The sequence below is a fragment of the Grammomys surdaster genome, unplaced genomic scaffold (genome assembly GCF_004785775.1).
Source record: "Grammomys surdaster isolate TR1022 unplaced genomic scaffold, NIH_TR_1.0 134, whole genome shotgun sequence".
Taxonomy (NCBI): domain Eukaryota; kingdom Metazoa; phylum Chordata; class Mammalia; order Rodentia; family Muridae; genus Grammomys; species Grammomys surdaster.
Window position 1 is genome coordinate 8,849,762 of NW_021604592.1, and position 14,786 is coordinate 8,864,547.

The 14,786-nt window shown below is 41.3% G+C and overlaps 1 protein-coding gene across 2 annotated transcripts in view; it reads right to left on the minus strand.

Moving 5' to 3' along the window:
- Positions 1 to 1,033: 1,033 nt before the first annotated feature.
- Positions 1,034 to 14,786, minus strand: part of Tnpo3 (transportin 3) — a 74,874-nt gene continuing 61,121 nt past the window's right edge. For both annotated transcript variants that reach the window (XM_028762606.1, XM_028762607.1), the window contains 3 exons: positions 12,617 to 12,729; positions 3,678 to 3,775; positions 1,034 to 2,106 (listed from right to left, as the gene is read on the minus strand). In XM_028762606.1, the coding sequence (XP_028618439.1) occupies positions 3,715 to 3,775; positions 12,617 to 12,729 (174 nt within the window). In that variant the 3' untranslated portion in view covers positions 1,034 to 2,106; positions 3,678 to 3,714. The remainder of the gene's footprint in view (positions 2,107 to 3,677; positions 3,776 to 12,616; positions 12,730 to 14,786) is intronic.

Below are 14,786 nucleotides of genomic sequence, written 5' to 3' on the forward strand. Positions count from 1 at the left end.
TTCCCAAGAACTGGGATTGAAGGTGAGGCACCACCACCCAGCTAGGATTTCATTATTTCTTAACTCTCTCCCACTCTTTGGGTCCAGGATCCCATCCAAGATATTGTATTTGGTTTTTACCTCCTGGTCTGTGAGGTTTTTGATACTGGTGGTTTAAGTATAGAAGGCGACAGAAACGGCCCTCCTTTGACCTCTACTGGGTACATGTCTCTCTCTACCATGAAGATGTGCATAAAATATACACATCCTCAGCTTATGAGCGCTTGTATATATTATGTGAGCACACAGTTCATTCCCACTGAGGCTGTGTAGAAGGTGAGACCCAGCAAGAGCTTCAGAAAGGATGCTGAACCAGCAGCGCCTTGTAACCATTTGTTTTTTCTATGTCTGACCCAGTTCCCAAATAATGACACGGAGGCTTATTTATTTATGAACCATTACATAGGCCATACAGTAGGATTGTTCCCCAACAAGCTTGCAACTCTAATAACCCAATTACACTATTTTACATCTACCAGAGTTGGTTACCTCCCAGTTTCATTTTTTTTAAAAAGAATTATTTATTTTATGTATATGAGTATACTGTAGCTGTCTTCAGACACAACAGAAGAGGGCACCAGATCTCATTACAGATGGTTGTGAGCCACCATGTGGTTGCTAGGAATTGAACTCGGGACCTCTGGAAGAGCAGTCAGTGCTCTTACCCGCTGAGCCATCTCTCCAGCCCACCTCTCAGTTTCTTATGTCCAACTTCCTCCACATCTCAGTGGCTAGTCTCTCAGGCCTGACTCTTTCCAAGTTCCCATCTCTTTGTTGGATATCCCACCTTATCATCCTACCTTGCTATAGGCCGCTTAGCTCTTTATTGACAGGTGATGCTTTTACAGTGAGCAAGAGATTATCCCTACAAGACAGTAAGTCCTTTTAAACTCTTTGCTCAGATGCCTATTAGGTTCCATGAAAGCTGATTTCATAGGTGGATTAGCCAAGTCACCTCTGAACAGTGGGTAGTGAATGGAAATAAAAACACTGGTAAAATTTTAAAAATTGGTTTTTATTTTTTTCTTTTTTTCTGTTTTTTTTTTTTGTTGTTGTTGCTGTTGTTGTTGATTTATTCATAAGATGGCTACACCACAGGACAGAACAGTGCCCTTGAAGGCAATTAATTTTCACACTTTTTTAGCAAAATACAGGTAGCCCTGTAAATACCTTCCCTCCATACTCTTCACCCTCTTTTTTATCCCCCCCACCCCATGTTTGTGGATGAATAATTCACAAAAAAAAAAAAAAAAAAGGAGAGAAAGGTTTAATACACATCTGTCCTCTCCACCCACCCCAGTTTTAGCTTTTCTCCCCAAGGCTGATGACAAAGGCATGTGAACTGGAGTGGACGTACCAACTCAATAGGACCAGTGTTGGGATCTCCATGAAAAGCAACTTTGACTCTGGCTAGTCCTGACTACCATCGCTAACCATGATATAAGCAGAACAGGCTCCTTGTCTGGACATCTCTAAAGGTGGAGGAACAGTTGGAGGGCAGGGCGTTTCCTCTATTCACCTGTGTTTAAAGGCAGGAGAGCAGAGACGGCCCCTACCTCTTTAATTCCAACTGTAGCTATGTTACTCACTTGCATTCCCACATTTCCCTAAGGTAATGTGTCTGTCTCACAGAAGGTTCTCACTGTCATGTTTCAGTGTGTACACTGCATGCTGGTGTGTGTCTATCGTGTGCGTGCAGCATCTGCTACCAGGTGCGTATTTCAGTTCTGGTTTCATCTCAGCTTTCCTTTTTGTAAAGTTTTCTTTTCTTTTTCTTATTATTTTTTTTAACTTTCCTTAAATTATTTTTCCTTTTAGAAAGAAGTTCACCAGGAAACTAGTTCCCCTCCCACCGCGCCGGACAGGCTGCAGCCATCCTTAAAAGTCGCACTGTTTCTCCCTCACGTCCCAAACAAGGACTCCTTAGGATGCTGAGGAGGGTGAAGTCTCTCCCTGTGGCGGGATGGTCTGGTGGTAGTGAGGGCCCCTCTGCCACAATGGAGGTTCCTGATTGTGGGACACAGTCTGGGTTGTTTTCTTCCTGTCTTCTAATAAAAAAAGACATTCCTGACAAAAGAGAAGAGATAGTCTAGTGAGCTCCAGAGGAAGTGAGCAGGGTGAGAAGGGTCAGAGCCAGCCTGGAGGCATGTGCTGTGTGCTCCATTACAGAACTCTGGTTAAGAAACAAGCAAAACCAAAGTCTGGCTTTTTCCAACTTGCAATTCCAAGGTAACATTCACTTTGCTGAAACATTGCTTACGGCATCCTCCTGTGCTGAGCTGCAGACACTCAGGATGACGTAAAGGCTGGAAGCCAACACAGTGGAATCTTCTATGCAAAACCATCAGCAAAGCTCCACTTTAGTTTGTTAGTAAATACTGAGTTTTCATGTATGATTTAATTTTGAGAGAACACTCTGTTTACTAACAACGGTTTAACAACCACTGATCTAGATTCTATGGATAGAGTGCTATACAGAAGTGTCATTTATTACAATGGTTAGAAGTGAGGACCCTAGTACCAGAACACCTGAATTCCCCTAGTTTCTAACTGCAACAAATTGTTAAACATCTTTGACCTCCAATTTTCTTCTTTGTAAATGAGAACAGTTAACAGAAAGCTGCAGGAAGATTCTCTTGGTTATACATTCAACACAAGAATGATACCTGACAGTTCAGGGCCTGATGACCATCTACAGCTGCTTACAAGCAAACCCTGACAACCCCAGATGATTACTCATAGAAGAGCCACAGTTAGTATACTTTTGGGTGTGGTAAGACACACTGAACATTACCTGACCTATTAATGTATCTACTACAGAAACCACCCGTAAGTGCCATAGATTCTGAATACTGCCTATTAGGCCAATAAAGTCGCCGGGCGGTGGTGGCGCACACCTTTAATCCCAGCACTTGGGAGGCAGAGGCAGGCGGATTTCTGAGTTGGAGGCCAGCCTGGTCTACAGGGTGAGTTCCAGGACAGCCAGGGCTACATAGAGAAACCCTGTCTCAAAAACAACAACAACAAAAAAACAAAACAAAAAAAAAAACAAAAAACAAAAACAAGACAATAAAGTCTCTTTAAGATGTTAAAGAACGGCCTTTCTTTACGTACGCATTAGTGAACTCGGGCAAGCATACACTACTACCCAGTTGTCACTCCTTTCTTTAGTGGAGCTTCTTCCTTTGCTTCAGATCAAAAGGGACAGCCATGGAGAAAGTTCGCCATAAGGAGACAGCCAGAGGAACTTCTACTTCCCTACATCTCCCTGGCATTTCAATCATAAAAGCTTGCAGACTATTTTTGGCAAGTCTGTCTGAGAAGACACGTGTCAGGAATTATGGTCACCATTGTTCTCAGCAAAGTAGCAGAGGCTAAAAGTACTGACTTGATTGTTACCAAGCACACATCAAAGTAGAACTTTTTCTGATGCATTCTGATATTCTGATATAATAGGTACTTTCTAGCAAGTGGAAAATGCTCTCCAGAAACACTGATGATCAGCCTGCTCTGGCCCAAGAGAAGCAAGGTCCTCAATATTTCAGCCAAGCCACTAAGCTCTTCCTTGATTTGAACTATGGGCCTTAACCCTCCTCCCCTCAAGATCCCAGAGAGAACTAGAAGTACACACAACTCACCTGGAGGACAGGCACAGTGCAGGAGTGTGAGCTTGAGCTATCGAAACAACCTGGTGAAGTCTCGCAGGGCCCAGCAGACTTGCTTACATTCCTCAGCACTAGAAGAGAAAAGGTGGATGGGTGGTCCTGACTGAAGACAGGAGATCTAACATGCCGCGGAGGCACACTCAAGAGGGCTCCAACTCTGCCGGAAATGATTTTCATCCACTCATGGCTCTGTGTGAGATCTTCGCAGAACTCAGGGCAAAAATTAAGTATTATAAATGAAGATAATTATAAGCTTAATGGTTCTCAAGGAATGGGCTTGGAGACAAACTGTTTAGGGCTGATTTCTAGCTCTTGTTCTCTCTGCCTTAGTCTCCTCATCCATTATCTACTTCATGTTACTCAGGGGATCAAAGCCATTCACATAAAACATTTATGACAGAGAAGCAGTGAGCAAAAGTGACTCAATAAGTGTACGTTTCTATAGCAATACTCCACATTCCTGACACAGGTGGAAGAAATCTAGATGCCATCAAAGGAAGATGGCCAACAGATCCCATAAGGCTCAGAGCACTTTAGTTCTCTCTCTGAGCATGCTCACTTAGGTCCCAAGCTTTCCCTGTCTTCCTTCTGTGACAGATTCTGTTTACAAAACCTTGTCTGGTAGCTAGTCTGTTGGTCACTGATTTTCTAGCTGAACAGGCTGCTCAGGATTTCCTCTTGAGGGGAGGAGGAGACAGAAAAGGGTTAACACATACAGAAATGGAGAACGAATAAGCAGAACCTGGTTCTTAGCAAATTGTGAGATGTCTGGGTGTTATGGAAGTAATATTCATCTGACTCCATTTTTTCAAAGTTTCCTTTGTCTGAAACCCACTTAGAAACCAATTGAGAAACCTCATTCTTCTGGATATCTTCCTTACAACTTAGCTAACTGAACTCCTAGCTAAGCAAAAGCAAATGAAAAACGCACTTCCTCACACTCCTCAAACGTACAACAAAGCAGACTTGCCATCTTGTGCTAGTTAAATATCAGAGGGGGTAACTGTTAAGAGCTATCCAACAGAAAAGTGTCAAAATGCCTATCTATAAATTCCATCAACAAGTATAAAGGTCCAAAATAATGACGAAAAACTTTGACTCACATTCCAGGAATTGACAACAAAGTTATTTTCTTTTAGGTTTTCTCCACCATAAACATGTAATGGATCAACTATACCCTTCTGGCATACTGGGGACTGAACCCAGGGCCTTGTGTATGATATACAATAACTCTACCACTGAGCTATATCCCCTAGTACTTATCAAGCTTTATTAACGACTTTTTAGTCTATTTCAAAGTACTATATGCTAAGGAAGCAGCCAAGTATGTGTGCAAGCTAATGCCATTCATGTTCCCACTGTCAGGATGGAGGGCAAGAAGCCCACCAGAGGCTGGTGTGTGGTGTGATATTACAAAGGACTAGGAGAAGATGCTGGAGACCCAAGATTCATTTATTATCCTAACATCCTACATGTTTGAAATTGTACCCCTTTTAATTGAGATCTTTCAATTAAACCTAGATGGACTCTGTCTCTATCCTCTTTTTTTTTTCTTTTTTTTTTTTTCTTTTTTCGAGACAGGGTTTCTCTGTGTAGCCCTGGCTGTCCTGGAACTCACTCTGTAGACCAGGCTGGTCTCGAACTCAGAAATCCACCTGCCTCTGCCTCCCAAGTGCTGGGATTAAAGGTGTGCGCCACCACCGCCCGGCCTCTAGCCTCTTTTTTGAGAGTAAGAAAAAGAGCACTGAAATTAAATTGTTGAGCATGGTGGTGCATACCATTAGTCCCAATGGTTGTGAGGCAGAGACAAGAGAATCTCTGTGAGTTCCAGGCTAGCCTTATCTACATAGCAAGCCCTAGGTCAGTCAAGACTACATAGGGAGACCCTGTCTCAAAAAACCAAAACCAACCAACCAACCAAACCCCAAAATAAGTAAGTAAATAAGTAAGTAAATTAGGTTCAAATATAAGAGAATTGTGGTGAATAACCAAGTGTTGTGGTTTGAATAAGGCTGGCCCCTATAGGCTCAGATAGTCCAATGCCTAATCATCAGTGAGCGGGGCTGTTTGAAAGGATTAGAAGAATGAACACACACACAAAACAGGCATGGCCTTGTTGGAGGAAGTGTGTTATGGGGTAAGGGTTAGGGAGAGCAATTTTGAGGGTTTCAAAATTCTAGGCCCAGGCTCTCTCCCTGCTGCCTGTGAATCAGGATGTAAAGTTCTCAGCTCCAGAGCCATGCCTGTATGTATGCTACTATGTTCTCTGTGGTGGTCTGAACAAGAGTGTCCCCTACAGACTCATATACTCGAATGCTTAGTCACCAAGGAATGGCACTGTTTGAAAGGATTAGAAGGATTAAGAGCTGTGGCCTTGTTATAAAGGAAGTGTATCAGTGGGGACTGGCTTTGAAAGCCCAAGCCAAATGAGGATGTTTTGCCTCTCTCTGCTTACGGATATAGATGTAGAACTCTCAGCTGATTCTCCAGCACCATAGCTGCGTACATGCTGCCATTCTCCCCGACATGATGATAAAGAACTAACTTCTGAAACTGTAAGCAAGCCTGCAATTAAATGCTATCTTTTATAAGAACTGTCTTGGCCATGGTGTCTTTTCAAAGCAATAGAATAGTGACTAAGATAGAAGTTGGTACCAGGGAGTGGGCATTGCTGAGGGAGGGAAGAAGGGAGGGAGTATTTGCAATCAACAAAGCTGAAAGGAATTGGAGATCTGAAGAGTGCTTTGACATCAGACATGGAGATGAATAATTTGGAGTCGGCCCTGCTACATTTTGGTCTTGCTTTGGTCCAGTCTTTCCTTACTGTGCTCCTTCCCTACCTTTTGGAATAGTAATGTATATTCTGTGCCATTGAATGTTAGAAGTATGTGATCTGCCTTTTTATTTTGATTTATGGGGTTACAGTCAAAGAGACTGCCATGAGTCTCAGAAGAAATTTTGGACTTGTAAGCAGTCTGTGAAAAGACCTGTCAAGACACTGTGAAAGACCATGGGGACTTCATAGTTGAACTGAGTGCATTTTTGCATTATGATATGGCTATAGGCCCAAGGGGCCACATGATAATGGCCCTCTGAAACTGTAAGCAAGCCCAAAATTAAATGTGTTTCTTCATATGAGTTCACTGATCAGAACAGTGACTAAGACAGTAAGAGTGGCCTAGGTCTCTAATTAGCTCCATTTTTGTCCCCAATCCTACCAGTGAATGACCTACATGGCAAGAACTCCAGCTAATTTTAACTTAAATGTCCTTGGTGGGTAAGCCCACAAATAGGAGCAAAAAGCTAAATGAAAAGATAAAACAAAACCCAAATAAAATGCAAAAAAAAAAATTTTAAAGTTCCTTAAAAGTTAGCACTATTTTCTTATCTCTGTTCTTACAGCATTGACTAGTTTCTGGTCTCTGATTTTACTATTACTTTTCTAGGTTCCATTTTCTAGTCTCACACTTCAAATTCTTCTCCCAAAAAAGTTTATGGTCACTTTTCCTTAAGACTTAGAATCCTAGGCAGGTGCTGAGATTTGACCCTTTTATCTGATGTCTTGGTAGGTAATGACACCCTGAGCAGCAAGGTACTCCATCTGGTCTCTCAGGCCACTGTCAACACTCTCCATGTTCGGTGCCTCCTTTTAGCTTTAAGATGTCATGGTAGGCAGTCACACCAAGATGGAAAAGTTAGGAATGGCAGGATTTCTTCTAGTCTTGATTAATCTGAGCTAGTGGTGGCTTGGTATGTTTTTAGGGAGAAAACTATATTCTAGGTTGATAAGGCTCAGCTTTCTTCAACTTGACCCACTGAGAAAGCTGGGAATGAATTACTAACACCATTTGAAAAGCACGCTGGGACTTGCTACAATGAAGCTGAACCAGTTCACCCTCCCTGCTAAGGTGGCAAACAAAACAGCATGTTGAGGCAAGAGTTAGAGGACCTTAAAACCAAAAAGGGGACTGAGTCACGCACAGGTTCAAGGGTGCATACACTAGAGCCATCCCAAATCTTTTTTTAGCTCCATACTGCCTCTTATATTCACACACACACACACACACACACACACACACACACACACACACGGCCTGCTCTGGGAGCTGCAGAACTTGTTTGGCAATGAAGGTCAAGGCTACATGGTTCAATCCTCTTCTCACTGGGCAAGGATTAAGAATATGGTTATTCTCAATGTTGCTTTACTAAGGACCTTTCCCTCACCCTTTTCTTGAATAAAAATCTTGTTTGTGACCTTGATCTCAGATGTATTCATTACTCTAGTCATTATATACAAGCCTCATCAAGAACATTTGGGCCTGTGGAGACATATTCCAAAATGTGTGGGTGGCTTCTGTAAAGTTGGCAAGAGACATGCCCAAGCTAGTTTTGCAAACAGGCAATGACATTCTGGCAGTTTCTTTTCCAAATAAAAAGGAGTTAAACTTCACGGATCATCTATTATGTGTAGGAGCTTTGGGATACTATTTGGCATCTGTTAATAGCCTCATAAGATAGTACTAACCCTATATACAAATGAATTAACCAAAATTAAAAGTAACAGCATAAGGGCAAGATTCAAACGGACAGTCTCTGCAAGAGTTCCCCATGGCTTCCATTTGCTTCATCAAGGAAGTCAGAGTGAACAGACTATGGTTTCTGTTGACCAGCAAAATCTAGCAAAGGGAAACAGAAGCAGTGAGAAGCAATTTTCAACTGAGTCTGCATGCAGGCAACATACCACCCCCACAGGAAAGAGACACCATAAAAGGAAATCAAATCATTTCATAAGGTTACCCCAGTCCATAGAGTCTTACCTGGGACTGGGGAACCCTCACTTTGGATAAATGTATCACAAAAGCCAGTTACCATGCTAATTTTCAGCCATTCATTTCAGTTGATACAAAGTTAATCAGTTGATCAGTTCTAGGGCACGACTTTTAGCCACTTAGTAAGCTACAAAATAACAGCACTCTTTCCCTCCCTTTTTTCAATTTTTAGATAAAGACAAGATCTCACATTATAGAACAGGCCGAGCTGAAACTACCTATATAGCCCAGGTTGGCCTTGAACTTAAATGTTCCTCCTGCCTCAGCACCCAGACTACCTTTTAAGCCCAAGTCTCATGTAGCTTAAGTTGGCCCTGAACTTTCTATGTGGGTGAAGATACCTTAAATTTGTCACCTTTGTACTTCCATCTTCCCAGAGCTAGAATTACAAACATAAGCCACCACACCCAGCTCAGAAGACTTACTATTGTTAAGAGTACCTCATTAATAACACCCAAAGAAGCCTACTGATTAAGTATAATAACCATCAAACCTGCAACATTATTACAGAAAAAGAGGAAAGATTTCTACAATTCATGTGGAATCTCAAGATACTCCAAGTACTCAAAACAGTCTTTAAAAAGGACAACCAAACTGGAGGACTCAAAATTCTGGATTTCAAAATTTATGATATTGCCACAGTAATCAAAATAGCATGACACTGACATAAAGCCAGCTATGGATCAGTGAAACAGAGAGCCTGGAAGCAAATCCTCATGTACATGGTCAAGTATTTCCTAACAAAGGTGCAAAGGCCATTAAAAGAGAAAGACCAGTCATTTGAATACATTGTAATGAAAACTGAAGTTGCCAGGCAGTGGTGGTACATGCCTTAATGCCAGCACGTGGGAGGCAGATCTCTGTGAGTTTGAGGCTAGCCTAGTCTGCAGAGCAAGTTACATGAACAGCCAGGGCTACACCAAGAAACTCTATCTTGGAAAAAAAACCCACCAACACACACACACCCAACCAACAAAAAACATTCCCTAAGATTCTATAAAATAAACAAGCTGAAGGGAGGAAGGAGGAAAGGAAGGAAGGAAGACAATAAATAATAATATAACTTTACAGAAAACCTAGGGGGACATTTTATGATTCTGGATCTGGCAATTCTTGGGTAGGATAAAAACAAATATCTCAGTTAGGATAAACAAACTTAAAAAATGCTTAAATTAAACTATGCTAAAATTAAAACTTTAAGAACATGTCAAAAACGGTCAGTGACAGAACACTTCCAAGACACATGTAATATCCTAGGTCCTATCCCTAGCACTGCAGAAATTATAAATAGAACATGCATGTCTTCACTGAACATCAAAGGACACAACCAACAAAGTTAAAAGGAATACGAGAAAGATCTATCTACACATCATGTATCTAGTAGAGAGTTAATAGGCCAAATAGAGAAACAATTCCACCAACCCAACATCAAACAACTGGGCTGATGCCTCACACCAATAATCCCAGCACTAGAGAGGCCATTGTAGGAGGGTCACCATGGGCAGTAACTTGTAGCCAGCCTGTGTTACACAGTAGGATCTTGTCTCAAAAAAGTAAAAAATAAACACAAAAAAGGTTATGGGACTTGGACAGTTTTTTTTTTTTTTTTTAAAGATTTATTTATTTTTTAATTTATGACTACATTGCAGCTGACTTCAGATACACCAGAAGAGTGCGCTGGATCCCATTACAGATGGTTGTAAGCCACATGCGGTTGCTGGGAATTGAACTCAGGACCTCTGGAAGAGCAGTTAGTGCTCTTAACCACTGAGCCATCTCCCCAACCCAGACTTGGACAGTTTTTAATACAGATATCCAATAAGCAAGAGAAATATTAGTTCAGTATACTAAGTTCGAACTGCTCAAGTGGCTAATATCAAGAGCTGGGAGACACAGAGAAACCCTGTCTCAAAACAATCAAACAAAACCAAAAAACAGGGCCCACAATAAAACATTCTGCTGGGTGGCAGCGGCACATGCTTTTAATCCCAGTACTTGAGAGGCTGAGGCAGACAGATCTCTGAGTTCCAGACCAGCCTCGTCTACAGAGTTCTAATACTGCCAAAGCTACACAGAGAAACCCTGTTTCAGTGGGAGTGGGGGGAGAAAGGGAGCTATTTATTTTTAATAGTAACATTATTATTATTAGTAGTAGTAGTGTGTCCAGAGGCCAGAGAGGGTGCTGAACCCCTTTGGGCTACGTCTACAGGCAGTTGTAAGCTGCCCACATGAGTGCTGGAAAACTGAGCTTGAGACCTCTGCAAGAGCAGCAAGCACTCTCAACTGAGGAGCATTCTCTCTAGTTCCTAAACACATTTTAAATCAATCAATCAATCTACCCATCTATCATGTATCTATTCATTCAGCTATCTATTTATCAGTGTATGTTGTGTGTTTATTTGTTCATTTATAGGTGTGCGTACCACAGTAGATGTGTGGTGATCAGTGGACAACTTACTTGGATTTAGTTCGCCCTTTCTACCTTGTAGGTCCTGGGTATTGAAGTCAGGTTGTGAGGCCCCAAAGGAAGCCATTTGTGTTTGTTTTTTGTTTTTTGGTTTATTTTTTAAGAGAGAGGCTCTCGTTATGTAGCCCTGGCTGGCCTGGACTTATCTTGTAGAATAGGCTGGTCTCAAACTCACAGAGATCCTCCTGTTTCTGACCTATGAGTGTTGGTATTAAAGGTGTGTGTCACCACACTGGGCTCATACTTCCATGTTTTAGGAGGTATGTGTAACAACAGCATCCATGTTTATAGCAATGTTTTTTTTTTTACCAGTATGGTTCCCAGTAGACAAGTAGAGAAGCAACCTTAAATGTGCACTAACAGAAAAATAAATAAAACAGGCATATACACTCACAATGGCTGATGTTAATTGTCAACTTGACAGGCTCTAGAATCACCTGAGACAACTCTGGGCATGTGTGTAAAGTTTTTAAGCTGGGTTAACTGAAACCCACCCTGAATGTGGCTACATACCAACATTCAACTCTTTCTGCTTCCTGACTGCAAGTAAAATATACCCTGCCTCCTCAGGTTCCTGCACCACGTTTCCTTCCAGATCTTCCAGAGCTACAATTACAGTTTGTGAGCTGCTTACGATGGAGCTAGGGTTTTAACTGCTCTAGAAGAGCAGCAAATGCTCATCTAGATACTGGGCAGTCTCCCCAGCCGTTTCAAGTACACAGTGTACTCTTTTTGTGGTCCTTCCTGTCTGTCTTTGCTTCCTGGCCACCATGAGGCCATGTAAGCAACTTGTTCTTCTACGTTCTTCCAACATGATGTTCCTTCCTCACCATGGTCAAAAGTAAAGTAAAAAAAAGGCATGTATCACTTTGCCTGGCTTGTAAAATTCATCATGTAGCACATGTATTTCTTTTTTAGTGACTATTTACTACTGTAGATATGATGAATTACTTAAGCATTCTCTATTGGTGGATAATTGTTGCATTTTTTCCCCCTGACATTTTCAACTTTGACACAACACTCACTCTCTGGCATACATATCATTGCACAAGTGTTAAGAATAGAAGCCTGAGCCGGGCAGTGGAGGCGCACGCCTTTAATCCCAGCACTTGGGAGGCAGGGGCAGGTGGATTTCTGAGTTCGAGGCCAGCCTGGTCTACAGAGTGAGTTCCAGGACAGCCAGGGCTACACAGAGAAGCCCTGTCTCGAAAAACCAAAAAAAAGAATAGAAGCCTGTGTGCTTAACATTTAGCCAAAATTCCAAAGGTTGTAACTATCAGAGAAAGGTTAACAGGTATAAAATACAAAGGAAGTGACTGTCTGTGTTCTCTCTCTGTTTTTCTCTGTCCCCTCTCTTTCTCTGCCTCTATTCTCTTCTTAAGTCCCCAAATAAACTTCATTTTATACTAAAAAAAGTTACTGCCATAAGTACTATGGAGAGACCACAAAGTCTGTGTGTGCACTCACACGCATGAGTGCACTCGTACACACAAAGCATGGTGATGCTGACATCCACTGACATCCCATGCCAACTGAGAGAATTCAAATCTAAGCAGATGGATGTTCTACATAAGGCAGCCACGATCTTCCATTCACAAGGCCCAAGTACCACTCACCTAGTGACTTGCTTGTGGAAATCTGTAAGTTGTTTATGTGTCACTGTGACAGCTCCCACAGTTGTCTCCTTTGGCAAACCTTTCAAGGAATTCTCTAGCCACCGACAGAAAGTCTGCATAGAGAAATTAAAGGAGATTTTTAAGATTACTTACCTGGCACCCTAAAAATACCAACCAACTCTCAGGAGTTTCCTTTAGTTGGACTAAAAAAGACTAACAAAATACTATTTTAGGCCTTCAAACACTCTGGGTTGATCAATTCTGCAAATGCAGGTCTGGCTCCAGAGAGACAGGGGTCAGCCATACCTTGCAAGTGAAGTCTCTTCTGGATAAGACTCTTGGTCTATTCCTAAAAAAATTGCTGTGTGCCAGAAAACTTTTGAGCTTAAAGCAATTCAGAGTAAACATCTGGACACCAGAGAAACACAGACAAAAGATATGGTAAGAAAGGTGCTGCTAGCATGTTCCTGCTCTAATTTTGAGAAGACTGGAAGAAGCTAAGAAAATATCAAATCAAAGGATAAAGAATTGAAAGAATACTTGTGGATGTTACAGACAAGCAAGGTATAACTGGAAATATTGATGAGTGTCCCACAGTGTATGGCTTTGATTTTATTGTATGTGTATGTGTATGTGTGGGTGGGTAGTTTCCCTACATACATGTCTGTGTAACACATGAATGTAGTGCTATTGGAGGCCAGAAAAGGGTGTCAGATCCCCTGGCACTAGAATTACAGATGAGCCATCATGTGGGTGCTGGGAATCTGTAAAAAACAAATCTCTGGAAAAACACCCAGGGTTCTTAACTGCTGAGCCATCTTTCCAGCCCACATTTTAAATAGTGAGACCAAGCCAGGCATAGAGACCCATGTTGTTAATCCCAGTACTTGGAGGATAGATGCAGGAGAACTGACAATTTCTAGCAAGTTTGGCCTACACGGGGAATTCCAGACTAGCTTAGACTATACAGTCAGATCCTGTCTTAAGAAAAATAAACAAAATAACCATCAACCAAACATGCAAGCTGACACACATACACACACTCTTCTCTCTCTACACTTATTCACACTGTCTCTGTGACATAGCCTAAACATAAACCCTTTGCTGCCCTGAAACAAACTATATAACTAGGCTTGCCTCAAACCTGTAGTGATCCTAAATGCCGAGATTAGCTGGAATTAGAGGTGTGTGCAATTATGTACTTGTATTATTTATTTTTTGGATTTTTTTAAGACAGGGTTTCACTGTGTAGCCCTGGCTGTCCTAAAATATGCTTGCCTCTGCCTCCCGAGTGCTGGCATTAAAGGTATTTGTCACCACAGAAAAATAAGGAATTTGGAATTCAGCAGGTAAGTTTTTCCTTTACGAGTCTTCATAACGGTACCATGGCCTAAATGGACCTCCTACTCTATACATATAACTTTTGCTACTAGTGTGAACTGTGATAATTAGGGTCATACTAAAACTACATAGTTAACTAAATTTGACTTGCTTAAACCATGCATTTTTAAATCCCTTTAAACTGTGATTATATTGGTAGTGATCACACAGAAACACTTTTTCATTAACACACACACACGCACCCTTTATACTTGTACTGTTATTTCTTGGGAAAAGAGTCATAGATGTATGATTTCTGGATCAGTTGATATAGAAAGCATACATGTAATATGAATTAATATACATAAGACTTTAGACTCCAGTTTCCTTTTAATATGCCTCTGAACATATGCACTAACAATGGCAACTATAGGTTCCGTTATTTATTAGTTCTGGAAGACAGTTCATTTTAGGTTCTACGTATATTTTTCCTAAATGGCTTACATATTAACATTAAAAATTACAAATCATATTTTTTGAACTTAATTTATAGGTTATTATACTGTGTGACTATGCTGGAGCTGTTCCTCCTGCAGAAGACTATGGTTTGGTTCCCAGCACTCACACAGCAGCCCAGGTCCAAGGGAAATGATGGCCTCTTCAGACTCCTGCAGGTACTATGCACAAGTGTTTACATACATGCAGGAATTTACATATACCCATAAAATAAAAAATACATTTAAAACTTTTATGTAATATACATAAAAACATTTATGACTATGTGGCTAGTATTGAAATTATGTGAAGAAAGTGAAAGCCGTCTGTCTGCAGTATTTGTTATCCATTGAGC